Source organism: Melozone crissalis, unplaced genomic scaffold (genome assembly GCF_028551555.1).
Source record: "Melozone crissalis strain CALT ecotype California unplaced genomic scaffold, PUWL_Pcris_2 ptg000029l_1, whole genome shotgun sequence".
Taxonomy (NCBI): domain Eukaryota; kingdom Metazoa; phylum Chordata; class Aves; order Passeriformes; family Passerellidae; genus Melozone; species Melozone crissalis.
Window position 1 is genome coordinate 17,862,400 of NW_026535807.1, and position 17,899 is coordinate 17,880,298.

General features: G+C 39.7%; 1 protein-coding gene across 4 annotated transcripts in view; it reads left to right on the plus strand.

Moving 5' to 3' along the window:
- Positions 1-17,899, plus strand: part of ATP2B2 (ATPase plasma membrane Ca2+ transporting 2) — a 403,583-nt gene that overhangs the window by 334,179 nt on the left and 51,505 nt on the right. For all 4 annotated transcript variants that reach the window (XM_054281065.1, XM_054281062.1, XM_054281063.1 and 1 more), the window contains one exon: positions 17,156-17,397. In XM_054281065.1, coding sequence (XP_054137040.1) covers positions 17,156-17,397 — 242 coding nt within the window. The remainder of the gene's footprint in view (positions 1-17,155; positions 17,398-17,899) is intronic.

The window sequence follows — 17,899 nt, forward strand, 5'->3', positions numbered from 1 at the left end:
GAGCTTTGCAGTGCTGGTGTTGGTAGAGAAGGGCTTGAGGGAATTTTGGTGACAATTCAGCAGTGACCATCCTTCAGAATGTTTGTTTATCTCTGCTTCCTTTGCTCAGGCAATGCTCAAAAGCAAATTCTCCCTTCAGACACTCTGTCACGATTTCATAATTTGTGTTTAAGGCTGGTGAGGAGAAGTGCTATTTGACAGGTATTTTATGGAAGGAGAGGTCTGTCCAATGTCTTATCCTCACAGGAAATCAGTAAACAGTAAGAAATATTAATGTTTTCATCTTAGCCCATGTAATGACATTGGAGCAGCACATTGGTGCCACTGGTTTTGGATGAGGGAGGAGGAACAGGCTGGAATCACCTTCCTGCACTGTGGAATACATTTGGAGTCCTAAAATCCTCTCCTTCCTGAAAATGGCTCAGAAAAATGTACTGGGAGGAACTGGTGGAGAAATTCAAGATCCTTGTTCATTCCCTCTCTGATGAACACCAAGGGAATTTGGGGCAACTCATAAAACTCATAAAAAACCAGGTTTTATAGTTGGGATCGTGCAGCCTTAGGGGTACAATAAATTACTAAATATAGGATATCAGGAGAAACACAGAGGAAAATCTGCTTAGCAGAAAATCAAATTCACTTATGGGGATAACCTCCAGCTCTTCCCAGAAGTGAAGGCTTTAAAAATCACTGTTTCCTGCAAGACGCTCCACAGTGTTTTCATTTGGATTTATAAATATTGCTTCTTGTTGTCTGAGTTTTCCTTTTCCTTTTCCTTTTCCTTTTCCTTTTCCTTTTCCTTTCCCTTTCCCTTTTTCTAACAAAATATGTTGGTACAATGAAATATTTGACTGTGTTGAGCTTTTTTTCCTGCCTCTGAAACCCTGTGTGATTTTCAGGGTGGCTTTGGATCAGGAAAGGCATCCCAGAAATCAAACAGCTTCTGGATAGTGCTACAAGTAATTTATTCGCTGCTTTCAGCACATTAGTTTGGGCTGGAAATTTGTGAAAATTTTCTTTTTGAAGAGCTCAGATGACAGGGTTAAAATATTGTCTGTTAATACAATATTTTGTATTGTATTAGCAGATACAATAAAAAAATTGTATCTATTATACAATATAACAGATTGTATAACAGATACAATATTTTGATTTATTCCAGCTAAATGGTGCATTTGAGCCATTCAAAATGAAAAATTTGGTTGATTTGGTTGAAAATTGATTAAACTGATTATTAAAAGTCTATATATTCTTTAAGAGGTTTCATTTCCTATGCAAATTCCTATTTTAGGTAAATTTATATCTCAATCTTATTTTTTGTATTTTGTTCCCAGTGTTACACAACTGTGTAAGCAGTTATAAATTATGGATGGGAAGAGACAATGCAGGCCAGAGAATCTTTCTAAATATAAGCAAGACAATCATCACCCAAAAAAATTCCCCCCAACATATTGAAAACTTTTCCTAAAGCCCTTGCTAAGCATTTTCTCAGGATAAATTAGGCAGGGAAAAAAAACCCCCACGACCTATAGTGTCCATCTTATTTCCTGTGTAAATAATAATTATTAGGGATAATGGATAATGCAGTTAATTGTGGTGGTAATTAGCAGCAAAGTAATGATCTTCACACATCACTTGCCATTGGAGTTGTGTGGAATGGGAGGCACAAAACCAGCTTTTCTCCCCAAATTAGCAGCTGACTTCATAATTGAAATCATTGTGTTTAGGCAGGGCTGGGCTGTGGGAAGCCTGGACAGCTCCTTACCCCACCCTGCTCTTCCTGCCAGGCACAGGAGGGCTTGGATTGACAAAAAAGCTGGGCTTGAATGGAATCTCCTTTTCTTGTGAGTTGGGAGGCGTGGGATGGAGTCAGCTGCCAAGGAAGAGGGGGATTTGGGGGAAGAAGAGGGGATTTGGGGCAGAAGAGGGGAATTTGGGACAGAAGAGGGGATTTGGGAGCAGAAAAGGGGCATTTGGGACAAATTAGGGGGATTTGGGAGCAGAAGAGAAGACTTTGGGGGCTTAGAAGAGGGGCATTTGGGAGAATAAGAGGAGGATCTGGGAGCAGGGATGGAGGATTTGAGGCAGAAGAGGGGAATTTGGGTGAAGAAGAGGGGGATTTGGGGGCATAAGAGGGGGATTTGGGGGCAGAATAGGGCATTTGGGAGCAGGGATAGGGAATTTGGGGCAGAAGAAGGGGGTTTGGGGCAAAAGAGGGGATGTGGGAGCAGGAGAGGGAGTTTGGGGGGCAGAAGAGGAGATTTGGGGCATAATAGGGATATTTGAGAGCAGAAGAGGGATTTGGGGCAGAAGAGCGGGATTGGGGAGCAGGGATGGGGGATTTGGGAGAAGAGGTGATTTTGGGAGCAGAAGAGGAGGATCTGGGAGAAGAAGAGGGGGATTTGGGAGCAGAAGAGGGCATTTGTGAGAAAAAGAGGGTATTTGGGGGCAGAAGAGGAGGATCTGGTAGCAGAAGAGGGGATCTGGGGCAGAAAAAGGGATTTGGAAGAAGAGGGGGACTTGGGAGCAGAAGAGGGGATTCAGGGCAGAAGATTTCATCACCTTTATTTCCACAAGTGACAGAGCCCATGGTAACAAACACCTCCTTCATCCTGGCCTCCTTTGCCTTCAGTTTGGTCATTGCAGATTCCATCAGTTCCTGATGGATCAATATTCACTGCAAGCTTTTAAGCAGTCTAAAATCACTTGGAAGCTCTTTCTTTATTATAATATCATTTTATACATTTGGTTTTTCCCCCCCTTCTTGCTGGTATGCAAATGAATAAATTAGGTTTTGAACTTTCTATGATGCAACAAATGTTTTTCAAAATAGAATTTTATTTTATGTAATTTATCTTATATTCACATTCATATTCTGCACAAATCTTGTCTTGCCATGAGAAAATTCACCTGTGGGGATAACCTCCAAAAAGTGCAGGCTTTAAAAATCAGTGTTTCCACAGTATTTTCATAGGGGTTTATAAATATTTCTTCTTGGCTGAGCATTTTAGGACTCTTTTTTTTTTTTTTTTTTTTTTTTAATGATGCACAATGAATGATTGGAGTGTGTTGGGCTCCTTTTCACCCTGCTGAGGTGAAGCCATCACACTTTGGAGCTGATGGATGTGCTGGTGGGGGTGTGCTGGTAGCACTTTTCAGGGAATATTCTCAGTGAACATGTTTTCCTGCTGGGAGCTTTTGTTTTCACATGAGTTGGTGTAAACCAATTACTTCAGGCACATTTTGGTTTAATGTGGGTTCTCTTTGTGCTCTCACTCATAGGAACAGGAAGATAATACCTTCCAATGTGATGATTTAATCCCAATTTCACAGAAAATGGGGGTGCTTTTATGAGGTACACAAACAGGCTGATTAGAAATCAATGTGGTGGGTGAGTCACCTCCTAATGAAATAGGAAATTAATTCCCTTTCACATTTATATTGTGTAAATATGTAGTTTATATACAATGCAGTTTTAGTATGGTTTCTTTACTCTCAGAGCTCCAATGTGGTTTATTCCTCTGGGGGAAAAAACCAGTCAACAATCACCAAAAACTGGAAATAGTACAAGATCTGAAGTGCAATGGATCAGGAATAAAGTCTGACAGGAAATGTGTTGATTTCAGAGCAATAAATGTAGGAGTTATTTGCAGACTTGAATAAATCTTTAAATTGACTTTCATTGCTATTCTTTGTGACTGACCTTGAACTTCACAAGATCTATTAATTTGCCTTTAATCTAAGCAAAATTATATTCTTTTTGAGTCACAGATAGCTTAGAAAATTGGTATTAAATGTATGATAAGTAAAATCAATGTTTCAATTTCCAGTTCCTGCTTTCTCCTGCAGGTAGAGCCCATTTTTCTGCCAAGCTTGCAGTTTTCTCTTCTTGTGTGTGAAGCTCTTGGCTCCTTTGGGATACAACCAATTTTATGTCTGGGTTATTTGTGGGTGTGGGAAGGTGTCCAAAAATCCTGGGCATCTCTGCTTTTAGGACAGCAAAACCTCTAGGATGGGTGGAAACCTGGAGAATTGTTCCCAGGGATCCATGAGGGGCTCTGGCTTCCCAAAGGCATGTGGCTGTGATGGATCCACATTCCCAGGGGCTGACAGGGAGCAGGCAGGATGTGTGTCCCACAAAATCCTTTTCCCAGCTGGAGCCTTGCAGAGGAAACAGGAAGATTTCAAATTTTATAAGGATTATTTTAACTTAGCCATCTAGTCCCTTAGCATCACTGAAAAAATGACAGAGCTGCTGTGCAGACACCTTGCATGGAGAAAAACCTTCTAAAAATTATAAAAAATTATAAAAATTAAGATAAAGGGAATAAGCACTGTGAGCCTGCCTTAAATAAATTGAATGGGATAAATTGAATAAATCTGTGAGCCTGCCATAATAAATTGAAGAAATGGCATGGGGTAAGTGGAATAAATGGAAGAAATGGAATGGGGTAAGTGGAATAAATCTTAAAAAATGGAAGAAATGGAATGGGGTAAATGGAATAAACCTGTGAGCCTGCCTTACCTGTGCAGGTGCAAACACGCAGAGCAGCAGAGTGTGCCTGGCTCCTGGTGAGTCCTTGTGGGGACATTGGGACACCTTATCCTTGGAAAGTTCTGGATGAGAGTTGGGCAGAGGATGTGGCTTATTGGCCACAGCACCAAGGAAAGCCTTGAGCATGTTCAACAGCTCCACTGCAGATTTTTTTATTTTATGCCACTTTTATTTTTCTGTCATTTCCATTTATTCCATCCCCCTCCATTTCCCCTCACTCAAAGGCTGGCAGTGCTCAGTGCTGGTGTGATAGGGGCTGTGCATTTGGAAGAGGTGAGAAATGAGATTTTTTTCTGGGAGAATTTTTTCTCTAAAAGAAGGACAGGATGTTCCAGCTCTCCATCACTGCTGTCCCGTTTCCTCCTGAATGAATAATCAGGCACAAATTGGCTGCAGCCTCCGTCTGCTGCTCTGCCCAGCCAAGGCATCACTCCTGGTGTCCTGACAAGGAGAGGGCCTGGCCAGAGGACTGAATTTACAATGCATCCCAAACATTATCCCACCAATCATGCAAAAAAAATCCCTCTGAGAAAATATATTAGCCAAGCATGGCTCTGACAGATTATCTCCACTTGAGCTCATCCATTTGCCTCCCAAACCCCAAATGGAACGGACCCAAACCAATTTAAAAATAGTCGCAGCTGATACGTGCTGCTAAAGAGGAGCACATTTTGTATCAGCAGTGAAATTTCTGCTCTTGGTGGTTTTGGACTCCTTTGGAGATGGGTGCTTGAAGAACCCTTCTCCTTACTCTGGAAATGAGTACTATTAACAGAGATCTGTAATTATGATGGGCTATAATCAGGAGCTTCAATCAAGTGAAAAAACTTCCTTTTCCATGTGGCTACATTTGCTTTGCACTCACTAAATTTAGCTCCTTCCACTGTACTAATTGTTTGTAGCTGTGGTGCCACCAGAAAGGCAGCAAGGATTAAGATTAATCTTTGCTTTGGTTTGGTCTTTCTAGAAATTTATTTCCCCATCTGGTTCTATTTAATAGAAAAACAGACAATCCCCAGAGTATTGATAAGTTTTCTGCACGTGAAAACTGGATGGACAGATCAGCCACCTGTAAATTCTCTTTCTTTTATGGAAATTCAGGTTTTTGATTCCTGTAAATTCTCTTTTATTTATGGAAATTCAGGTTTTTGCTGCACATCTTTAAAGGTCAGGCATTTTCTGTTATTTAATGCATGATTAAATTCTTGTACATTATGATTATTATCACAGTTCATATTTTTCAGACAGTGGAACTGGGTTTGGGTGGATTTTTGATTAAATTCTTGTACATTATGGTTATTATTACAGTTCATATTTTTCAGATGGTGGATTTTTGTGCATGGGGATGTTTGGTTGATTGGTTTTTCCACTCCTAATTAGCTAAAAGAAGCATAGAGGAGGCAATACAAATAGAAATGAGAGTGGGTATATGTAGATACCATGGAATAGGTGATGGGTTTCACATTTTGTGTTTGAAATTCATGCAGGATGGCCAGGCAAAAACAGGCACAAGAGGCACTTCAGGCTACCAGTGGAGGTGTTTTTAAAAAATGTGATTAATTTTGATTAAAAGAGTAAAATAGTTAATAAAAGGTGATGGGATTTGAGAATCACATGGTTAGAACCATCGAATATTACTGTTGGCTTGGTGGGAGAAAAGATTGAGATGTGAGGGAAAAATCTGTTGATAAATGATTTAAGTGTGTAGTAGAGTGGCTCCAAGGACATTTTCCAAATGAACAGAGGCTGCTTAGACTGAAGAAAATGTAACTCTGCTTCCTTAAACCCAGTTTCAGCCCTAAGGCAGTTGCTTGAAAGATTTTCCCGTTGGTCAACCCCATGTAAATCCCAGTGTTGGGTCTGATTTGGAAATACGCTTTTTGAACTGGGGACGTTGCCTTGGAATTGGAGTTTTCCTACATGATCCAGGCAGTTTCTGTCCTGTTTGCTCTGCCTGCAGCTCTCACAGAGCCAGCCCAGGACCAACAGGCAATAAAACCTGAGTTTAACAGATGCAACCTGAGTTAACAGATCTAACACTGGGATTTACCCAACAGATCTAACCAGGTCCAACAGGCAGTAAAACCTGAGTTTAACAGATGCAACCCAAGGTAGCAGCCCTTGGGTGCCATTAATTACAGCTCTGCCCTTGAGTGCAATTTCTCCTTTGAAATGAAAGTTGCTCAGCTTGGTTGTTGCTCATGACAATTTGGGGAGTGTTTGCCAAAGGTATTGAAGAATTCATTAGAAATTTATAAAATCTCTTAATCTGCTCCTAGTTTTGCCAGTTTGCTTTAGAAATTGTCCCTTTGTCATTGTGGTCTGAGTTCTGCTGATTTTGGTGACAGGAGAAGTGCTGAGGCTTTCTTTACAGCAAACTCAAACAGAATCCTTGCACTTGGACTATATTTAAACTAAATTAGTTGTTGATTAAAGTAAGTTAATAACAATTGCTGTGTCTAATTACTTTGATTATATAGGTTACTTGTCAACAATTCTTGCTGCTCTTAAAGCTGGGATGGTGCCAGGATAAATCCAACCCTTACCAGTTCCCTGGGGCTGCACAAAAGGACAGGAGTGCAGGTTTTTAGTGGCCTTGTCTGGAAAGGGAATAGGGAATATTCCAAATTTAGAGCTAAATTGTCATGAAATGGCGCATTTAAGGGAGTGTAGGAATGGGTTTGATCAATAACAATAGGAAGGTCTCTAAATAGCACAGATGAATAATATCTTATAGTGCAAAAAATATGCCAAGACTCCTCTGAGGGAAATGTGGAGAAAAATCTGTGCCAGTAAAATTCAGTTGAATCTCATCTGGAACTCAAGGCTGGAGGATCCTAATCATAACTAAGAATTGATCAGTAGTGTCATACCAAGGCAGAGTTCCTTCTTTGCACTGCGGGGTGGTGCATTAATGTACCCCTGGTTAAACCCAGCCACAAATTATTGTCATTTAGAATGGCGAGATTCTTCATAATTAGTTTTGGTTTTTAAATTAAAAGACTTCCAGCCTTCTCTTTTAATTATTTTTGTCTTGAAAATAATTTGACAATTTATTACAAAAGGAAAATGTTCAAATGAGAGAACCAGAAAGGATTAGGAGATGGAGAGGAATAATTAATATATTTAGGTTATGGAATCACTGCTGAACTGTGATGTATAAATGTAACATCTCTGTCAGTGTTTGGTTCCTTAGAATAGGTATTGTTAAATTACATGTGCAGGACCTTATGAATAGATATTCTTAATTTTTAAAAAGTATCAGTTGTTTTGTTTATAGTTTGACATCAGAAAACCTTGCTCTGGTCCAAATAAAATTAATTGCATCAATAAATGTGGTTAAATTTAGCTTTGTTAACTACTTCTGCTAGAGCTATCCCTCAATTTATCTGGTTGTGAAACTGAAAGAAATAGTAATTTTTGTTTGAATTAGTGGTGAGGGTGGTCAAACATTGGCACAGGTTGCTCACAGAAGTTGTGGAGTCTCCTTCTCTGCAGATATTCAGAATCCCACTGGACACAGCCCCGAGCAACTCTCTAATTTTTAAAAAAATGTATAGAAACCTGACATATCCATCTTAAATCACTGAGAAGAATCCATAATTTTCATGTTTGTGGAAGTAATTTTTTGCATTTTTTTTAAAAAAATGAATCAAAGGCAGACACGTCCTTCAAATTAAAAGGACACTTAAATTATTTGCTATTAAAATTGAGGGTCTTTTGTTAAAACTCTTTGTAAATGTATGTAAAAATAGGTAAGAGTGTGGACTGTCACACCAGCCTCTCAGTCTGTTCTTCATGCCTGATTTCCCCTTCTTGCAGAGCCACTCGTGGGGGAATTCATGGGCTGCATCCTTTTTTCCCTGTCCCTGTTCTGTGAGCTGAAAGGAGCACGAGTCCATATTCACTGAGCCACATCAGCACTGCTCCCTCAGCCTTGCTGCTGGGAAATGTCACCCTGATCCATTGCATAATTCCAGCTGGCCCCCTCTCAGGGGAGCATTGCCTTGCTGGAGTTGCAGGCAAGATGCTGAAATGCACCATTTTTATATCAATTTATAGCTGACCAAACTTGGCCCCACCTCAAGCAGCAGCAGGAGAATGATGTGGTGCAAAACGTTCCCTTAGTTTGGGCATCGTTTTCATAATAGGGAAAACCATTTCAGATAATAGGGAAAATCATTCAAATTATCCCCCCAAAAATGAAATAATTACCCTGCATCCCAGCTAATCTGAGGCAGGAAGCCTTTGAATATCCTCCAACTGTGGTGGGAGAGCTGATGGTGTGATGGAGTTGTACCATCAGTTGTACCTGGATAATTCCATCACACGTGAACCTGTTCTTAAACTGATACAGAACGAGACAAAAATTCTTGCTACCCTTTTCCTAGGCAGTTTGGGCAGACCTGATAGTGAAATAGGTTTGATAACCATGAGGAATATTAAACCTGGGGGAATTCAGCAGCCTTACCAGCCAACAGTGTTGGTTTTCTTAGAGATGGGGCAACTGAGAGGCATTTTAAAAGATTTTATTCCATTATCAGTCTCAATAAAGAGTGCGACATAAACTCAATGCCATTCCATCAGAACCAACCCATTTCTTGGTTAAAATCCCTTAGAAATGTTTTTCCCTATTAGCTTTTCCACACAATGCTGCTATTGTTTCTAATACGAACCACCTCTATTTTTTCCTCATGTGGTCCTGCTACAATGCATCTTTCACAGCATGCCACCATAGTTCCCATCGAAAACTCACTTCTATTTTTATTCCCCACTAAAACAATTCATCTCTCCCCCATACTATAAGTCTTTACACCACAAAAATTAAATAATTACAATCTTCCCTTCATAAATGTAACAATAATGATAAATTCACTTTACAAACACAATATAACTCCTCCAATTCCTATAAAATACCCATAAGTGCTACTAAATTCCAATCACTCAACCAAAACACATAAAAAATTACAAAAACATCTACACCAATATCCAACATACCTGTAATATTAATATTATAATTATATCTATATGTAATTACACCTATATATATTAATACCTATAATATTAACTATTTTACGACAATAAATTAAACTAGAAATCAATTATAACCATTCAGTACTAATACATTCTACCCAAAAAACATCAAATACTAAACCAAAACTCTCACACTAGAGCAACCTCTTAGTGTGTAGAACTTTGTTGTTATGAAATAATCTTGTTTACATTTTTGATTCCAGTCTTCAGATTTTGCATCCCCTGTGGATGTTTCATTGTGCTTTCATTTTAGTTTGTCTAGATGTGGGATGAGCTGGCAATTCCTTCCCTGCCTGGATTTGGAAAAAATTCCCTTGGTTTTGAGAGGTTTTGGTGGTGGCTGCAGGTGCCTAAAGAAAATAGTGAGAACTTGAGGTGATTTGTTTGGTGCCATTTTCCCAAGAGATGGAACTGCTGTGGATCTTGGGGCTTTGTGGGTGATGGGAAGCAGAAGGAATTAGCTTCTAAATCCCAGTTTTTGTGTTTTCAGACTAGAAATATGGGGGACACTACCAATAAAGGGCAGCTCTGGTGAAATTTTAGCCATTTGTTTATTTAGGTGATTATTTATAATTTACCTCTCTGCTTCTGTTTTAGTTCAGTCCTGTTTGATGCCTGGGAATGCTGCTGATGAGCTGGATTACTGATACAATCACTAAAACCCAATTTTTTCTCTTGATCCTCTTCCTCCCTCCAATTTTGAGTTCAAACTTTCTCATGTTACAACAGCTCCACGCCCTCCTGTCTGCTACAGAGATGTTTAAGTCTTTAAATCATGCAGGAAATATATCAGGAGAAAAGGGAGAGAACTGGCAATCCAGTGGGAATTAGCAAAACCCACTTTTCCCTCTCCCATCACCTTCTGTTTGATTCTTTCTCTCTGAAGATTCCTGGCACTGTTAGAGGTGAATGTTGTCTTTTTTTTCCTCTTCTCTGTCAGAAGCTCTTCCCAATCAAAGTTCCTGTAAGCCTATAATGATTTTATTTTAGAGAAGCTGTATTAACACTGCTAAAAACATTTAATATTTTTCTGTCTCCTGTGCTAGCACTGTGTAACACCATTATGTACCACATGTAACAAATCCAAGAATATTTGGAAAATATATCCAATCTCAGGTACCAGGGCATGTAAAGCATCTGCTAGAGGGCTTCCAAACATTTTTTGTTGTTTGGTTTTGATCTAAGTTCCAAATGTATGAGACACAGGGCTTTGAAATTCTGGATGTGCAATCATTGGACCCAAAAAATGGTGCAAACTTGTCAAAGTCAGGGATTCAGAAGCTCCTTCTCCTTAAGGGTTGTGGACCTTGAGGTCTTGGGAATTGTGAAGGGAGAGATCTGTATCTGCTCAGTGTAAAAATATTTTAAATATTTTGAAAGTTAAAGGACATAAATTTATTTTCTGATGAACAGGTGATATAAGTGAATATAAGTGAACATAAATATAAGTGAATATAGATATAAGTGAACATAGATATAAGTGAACATAAATATAAGTGAACATAAATATAAGTTAATGGCAACACTGATGTGAAGCTACTCAGCACTGTGCAAAAGAACAGGAAAAAACCACCAAAGCTTCAAGGTTTGAAGTGTTGGTCTTTAAATGCAGTGAGGGAGCTCAGGGCAGTGTGGAAGTCCTGCAGTCTGGGGCTCCTGGTGCAGGGAGGTTACACAACCAGCCCCAAGTTCACAACTGCTCTTCTCCAATCCCTTCTGCTGACCCCAATTCAAGCTGACTTTTGACTTTATTTCAACTGAATTTCAGCAGCCCTGTACCTTGCAGTGCTGGTTGTGAGCTGGGGAGCAGCTGTGTGGTACCACAAATCATCCTGCTCTGTGTAAAACACAGGCACCTTGTTCACCATGAGCATGGAAACCTCACAGAAACTTCCAAACTGTGCAAGGACAAATTGTGATCAATGATGTTATTTCAGGTCTGCCCTCCAAGTTGCAAGGATCCCAGTCTGCACAGATAGAAAAGCCTATTTTTATTCCTACATAGAGACCTCGTGGAATAAATTCACAGCATTTTAAAGGTGCACAGCTGTGACCATGATCACAGAGATCTGAGGATGAGGGAAGAGATGAGGATCTGACTCCATGTTTCAGAAGGCTGATTTATTATTTTATGATATGTATTATATTAAAACTATACCAAAAGAATAGAAGAAAGGATTTCATCAGAAGGCTAGCCAAGAATAGAATAGGAAAGAATGATAACAAAGGTTTGTGGCTCAGCTCTCTGTCTGAGACAGCTGGGCTCTGATTGGCTGTTAATTAGAAACAACAACATGAGACCAATCCCAGATGCACCTGTTGCATTCCACAGCAGCAGATAATCAATGTTTGCATTTTGTTCCTGAGGCCTCCCAGCTTCTCAGGAGGAAAAACCCTAAGGAAAGGATTTTTCATAAAATGTGTCTGTGACACACAGCTGCTGCCAGGTGTTTGCAGGGAATCTGTTCTTATCTCAGTCGAGGGGTTGATGTATTTCTGATTTTCCTCCCCATTCCATCTCAGGGGGAAGGGGTAGTGAGCAAGAGGTTCCTTCTGTGGTTTCCAGCTGGGGTTAAACGATTGCTCTGGCTCCAGAATCCCAGAGAAATTCCAAACACAAATTCCAAACCAGCTGGTATTTCACTGCCTTCCTCTTGCCAACAGAGCTTCTGGAACCGTTTCCCATTTTGTAATGGGAAAATTTATTTAGCCAAGCAAAGTTTTCAATTCTTAATCCTTGGCAAAAAAAAGACTCACCCCTTTCATTTTGCAGCTTTTCTCTAAGAGAAACAGGCAAAATCTATGTTGTTTTAGCTTGAAGTCAGTTGAAGGAAGTTGTATCTGCAAAAAGCTGGAACATTTGGTTGTAAATTGGGATGGTTTAATCTTGCTCTAGATGTCTGACATTAAAATATTGATTAAAATTATGTAGCAAGGGAATCTCTCTGATAGGACCACAGTTCTTTAGTAGTTCTTTTTGCAGTATTAGGAATTCAAAAATAAAAATATCACGTGGTTTGAACAGCATTCAACCTTGTTGGTTATTTTAAATTTTACATATTAAATTTTTAATTATACAGAGAAAAATTCCTGTGCATCCTGGTCCATTTTGTCTTTTGTTTGAGTAATCAGAGTATGAAGTGTAAATCCTTTGCAATTTAATTTTAAAAAAGTTTTTGTTTTCCTCTGTTTTCCTGTTGAGATGCTGGACTGAAATAGAACACTCAATAGCAATATGTTATTCTAGCAAAGCTCATTTTCAATGCTAACAAATTAGAATATTTAATGTCATTGTTATTCTAAAGGAGTAGTTCAACCTGTAGAACACAGGTGAGTTTCCTACAACAAATTAAGGTTCAGATAATATGGAAAATCCTGACATTTTTATGTAGAAGGACTTCTTGGGTCTTCTTGCAGAGAAAAAAGGGAGATTTAGCAAAGAGTTAGGACAAAAATGGGAATTATTTCCTAATCTAATTTTACAAGTTGGATCACCTCTTTAAATTATGCCCAGAATGTTATCTTTCTTCTTAAAACCTTTTATTAGTCAATTATTTCCCAGTGCAACAATTCTGAAAATTCCCTTTGTAATCCAAACTCAGTACCAGGTCAATACTGGCTTTGGATTGGTATTTTTAAGCCTTGGTAATGCAGCTGTAGTTTGACCTAGAAACCTATTTTGATCTGCTGGGTGTAACCAGGGCTTTTTAAACATCTGTCTGGGGGTTCTTCTGCATGGGAGAAGCTGCTTGCAATCGAGATGTTGTGGGGAAATAATCCAAAGGCTTAGGTGAGATGTTTGAAAAAATTTTGCAGGGGTCATGACTGGGGGAGGATCCTGGCTCAGTCCCTTGCAAGCAGGTGATGGAACAGATTGCAGGTGACCTGTGGGGAGCAGAAGGTCCTTGCTGGAGCTCCCTGTGGTAAATCTCAGCTCAAAACCTTTCCCTCTTCCCGCTTCCAAGGGTTATGGTGCCTTTTTGGGCTACCTAAAACCAGAGGCCAGACAGAATTAAGGGAATAAAAAGCAGTTCTGTTTATTGAAGAGTCTGCAGGTAAATTTCAGGCAGATGAAATGTTCCAAAAATGGACAATGTTTTACAGGTTTTTATACTTTTATAAGTTTGGTCCATTTGCATACTGGGGGTTCTGCTTGGGGTTTTGCCATGTCATCCCTGAATTTCCAGCTAGGCCATTACTCTGGCTCTAATTAAACTCAAATGATGAATATTTGTCAGGCTTTTGACATGTTTATTCTTTGTCAGGCTTTTGAGATATTTGTTGTGAAACCAGCTGCACTTGTTAATAAATGGGGGCGTAGCACTGCCAGGAATACAGCAGTGTAAATAATGATGGCAGTGGTTGATTCTGCTAAAATCAATATGAAATTGAGGAATATTAGACTGATGCTGCGTCAGGGCTATCTAAATCAGAGGCCAGGCAGAATTAAGGGAATAAAAAGCAGTTCTGTTTATTGAAGGGCCCGCAGGTACATTTTGGGCAGGGGCTACTCCCAAAATGGACCAGGGGTCAGGGGTTTTTATACTTTTATAACTTTGGTCCATTTGCACATTGGGGGTTAATCTGCCAATCCCAGCTGCAGGCAATGAAGTCATTGAGCCCAAGTTTGCTCCCCCCAAGGCCCTTTTGTTCCCATCTCTGGGCCCTGAGGCAGTGAGGTGTCCTTGATTGCCAGGCCTGGAGAGGAATTGTTGTGTGTGCCCAAAATGGGAAAGCTGCAGCTGACACTGGGTGTGGGGTTTGGAGTGACACACTAAAGAACTGCAGGAGTGCAAATAAATTAAATATATAACAAGCTAAAATGCTAAGGCATCAGTTCCATGCTCTGAGGGGTCACTGAAGCTGCTCCCAGTGAATCCTTGCAGAGTAACCCCATCGGGCTGTCCTTGTTTTCCAGGTGCCATGAACCACAGAATTCAGCGAGAAATAAATTTAGCTCCAGCCCAGCAGGAAGTTTCAGAGGCAGCAGCTTCTGCAAAGGGATTGTCAAGAACAATCTGCAAGGAGGCTGCTCCTGGCATATAGATTTTGAGCTGGAACAGTGCAGGGAAGGAAGTGCTCCGTGCCAGCTCTCAGCACCATATGCTTGCCCCTAATGTAATGCACAAAGAATATGGAGACAGCAGCTGCTCTGCAGGGAGGTGGCCACTTGTTAGATTTTGAAACCCTTCTGAAGTGTCTGTTCCTTTTCTTTTCAGGGGTATTTTTTTTTCTCCCCCTTGCTTACGTATTTGCATTCAAAAGATGTTCCCTGAAAGGAATCTATTTTTAGGCTGTGGTAAGAACAGGGGAGTGTGATCTACTTTTTGTTGAGATAAAGGTGATTTTGGAAGGACTCTGATAGTTAGTTTGGTTTTTTTTGAGAAATGTGAGCAGGTTTTTATTTTCTTGATTTCCGTTGGCATCAGGGCATGATGAAATCATATCTATAAATTAATTCTTGTCTAGAATTGTCTGGCTTTGATGGAAAACTTTGTTTTCATTTGGGTTCCAGGAGTGTTCCAGCAGCCTGACCACATTCACATTTAGTTCAATGACAATTTTCATTGAGTTCAGTGGCAAAGAGGAGCATAAATGAGGATTTAGATCTAAAATGAGAGGAGTTGGATTTAATGTGCCCAGAGGAATGGATCTTCCCTGGTACCCATCACTACCCAGGCACTGAAGTTGGTTCCTCTGTTGCTTTGAGAAACCTGAAGTTCCTGGCAGATTTCAGGAACTCTGTGCCTGCAATGCCAGGAACACAAAACTTATTTAAGTAAACAAAACTGGATTTTAAAAGGTATTTTTTGACTCCACTGAATTCCAGATACACCTCACTATGAGCACTTCCATTTTGAATTAGGGATTCTTAAATGAATTTGAGAATCCAGTGGGAAGTTAGATCACAGTATAATGAGGTTACAGCAGGACAAGTTGTTATAGCAGGTAATAAAATTAATGTATCTCACTGGCATTTTTGCTGAATGTCAGTGTTTTACAGTGACCCTGGAGTGATGTTAAAATGTCACAGCAGCACCAGACTGACCCATATTAGTCAGTAAAAATGATGGTTCACATAAAAGAAAGGTGTTACAATCCTTTTTGGAAGGATAAATCTCTTTCAGACAGAGAGTTTTGGGTTATTCTGTGTTGTTCTTTGTAGCTGTTTCTCTCTGAAAAAAAAAAAAAAGACATTTATCTACCTGTCACCAGGTATCAGTCTTCCTGCTGGTAGGGACATGATTCTTTTGGAAAAATTAATGTTTATTTGTTTACTGCAGTTCTAGGCCAGTCTGTGATCTATCTGACTTCCATTTTTTTAAACTAGCTGCAATTGGTGGTTTTCTGGGATAATTAATTATTAATCCTCATTTAAAAGGCTCCCTTTTGGTGGCCACACTTGTTGCATGAATTCACATCCAGTAGGGTGGCTGATTTGCAGCTTTAATTTCCTTTGTGTGCCCTCATCCCAGTGATGGACAATGTAGGAAGTTCTATCTATTAGGGATCCCATTGCTGAAGTAAACTGGATTTTAAAGTGAAATTAAACACGGATTCTGAATACAGTCCTGCAGTCCTAATTCTGCAAAATGTGAGGTAAATGTTTAACTCACATTGAAAATGATGACTTAGAGTCTTGGCTTGAGCCAAATCAAAATCTGTTTTCAGTACAAATTAAAGCTGTGAGATGATTTCCTGTTTTTATTCCCATAAGGGCAGTTTAGCCATGGCTTAAGGAACACTTTTAAATTCTATTGAGCATAAGAAACTGCAAGTTATCATTAGCTTATAGTTCACACATTGGCCACTTGAAGTCTGGCGTCCTGGCACAGGAATATTTTGTTTGGGGTGTATAACACTCCCAAGAATGTTTGTAAATTAATTGTTTATTTCTGTTTTGAAAGGGGATTTAAAGTTCTCCTTGTCCTTCCTTCTCTCCTTCAGAAGGACTAAGAATTGGTGGAAGTTGCACAGTGTTCAGCCCACTCCATTTTCTGTAACATACATAGAATTTATTTGTCTGAAGCAGCAGACTAAAGTAATTCTAGAAACAAGTACATTTAGATACAGGATTATTATTTCATAGATTTTTTTTCACTGAGATTTGTTGTTATGGTTGGAAGGAGATTTATTTTTATATAAAAATGCCTGGCAGGAAAAAAAGAAAAAGACAGAGTTTTCTTTAACTCCCTTTTAAAGCTGTGAAAATCAGCAAATTCTAAGCAAGAGAGAAAAGGAAATCCTCTGTTAGTGACAAGTGAGAATTGCTTGGTTTTCAGCCTAAGGAAAGTTGCTTCCTTTTTAATGGATTGCCCAACCATCACAAGCTGCCAATGGCTAATTTAAGAAAAAAGAAATGCAAGAGACCAAATGTGGCAAATATTGTCTAGAGAAAGGTTTCTCCTTGTGAGAAGATGCTTCAGGTCTGTTGGAGCTCCGTGGAATTTTTACCTTGATTTTAAGAACTGGAAGACTTGTAGCTGCACAGCTCAGATATTAAACTTAAGAATTGTGAGAGAAATGAGAGAAATTAATCTCCAATTTCTATTCTCCTCTCTCCAGCCACCAGAAAAGGAGGGCGGGCTGCCTCGCCAGGTGGGCAACAAGACGGAGTGTGGGCTCCTGGGCTTTGTGCTGGATCTGAAGCAGGATTACGAGCCCGTGCGCAGCCTCATCCCTGAGGAGAAGCTCTACAAGGTTTACACCTTCAACTCCGTGAGGAAGTCCATGAGCACGGTCATCAAAATGCCCGACGGCAGCTTCCGCATGTACAGCAAGGGAGCCTCCGAGATTGTTCTCAAGAAGTGAGTGCACTGCCTCCCTGGCCTCCTTTTTTCCAAAATTCAAAACATCCTGACACTAAAATGTGGAATTTCTGGTGTTTGGAGTTTGCTGCCTGCACCAGAAATGTGACACACCTTAGCAGCATGAGGGACTACTATTGTTTTTTTAATTTTTTAAAGTGTTTCTGGGAAATTGGCATGTTTTTCTTACCAAAGAATTGGGTCTGCTTTTGGTAATTTGTAAATGGATTCTTTACGTTGAATCCATTTGGAAAATAAGCACTTTTCAATTTCACACTAAGCTGCCAGCTCATTGATTATTGAGAAAATAATGCATGAAGGTCTCTTGGTGTCTGTGCAATAAGTTACAAATTCTCTCTGATATTTCAGTACTGAATCTTCTAGAAATTTACATTAGAAACTTAAAACCTGACATCAGAAGAGGAAAGTATTGACTGAAATGAGCTTATACAGGAAATACCTTGGCAGTCATGCACAAAGTCATGCACACTTGATGCCTTTT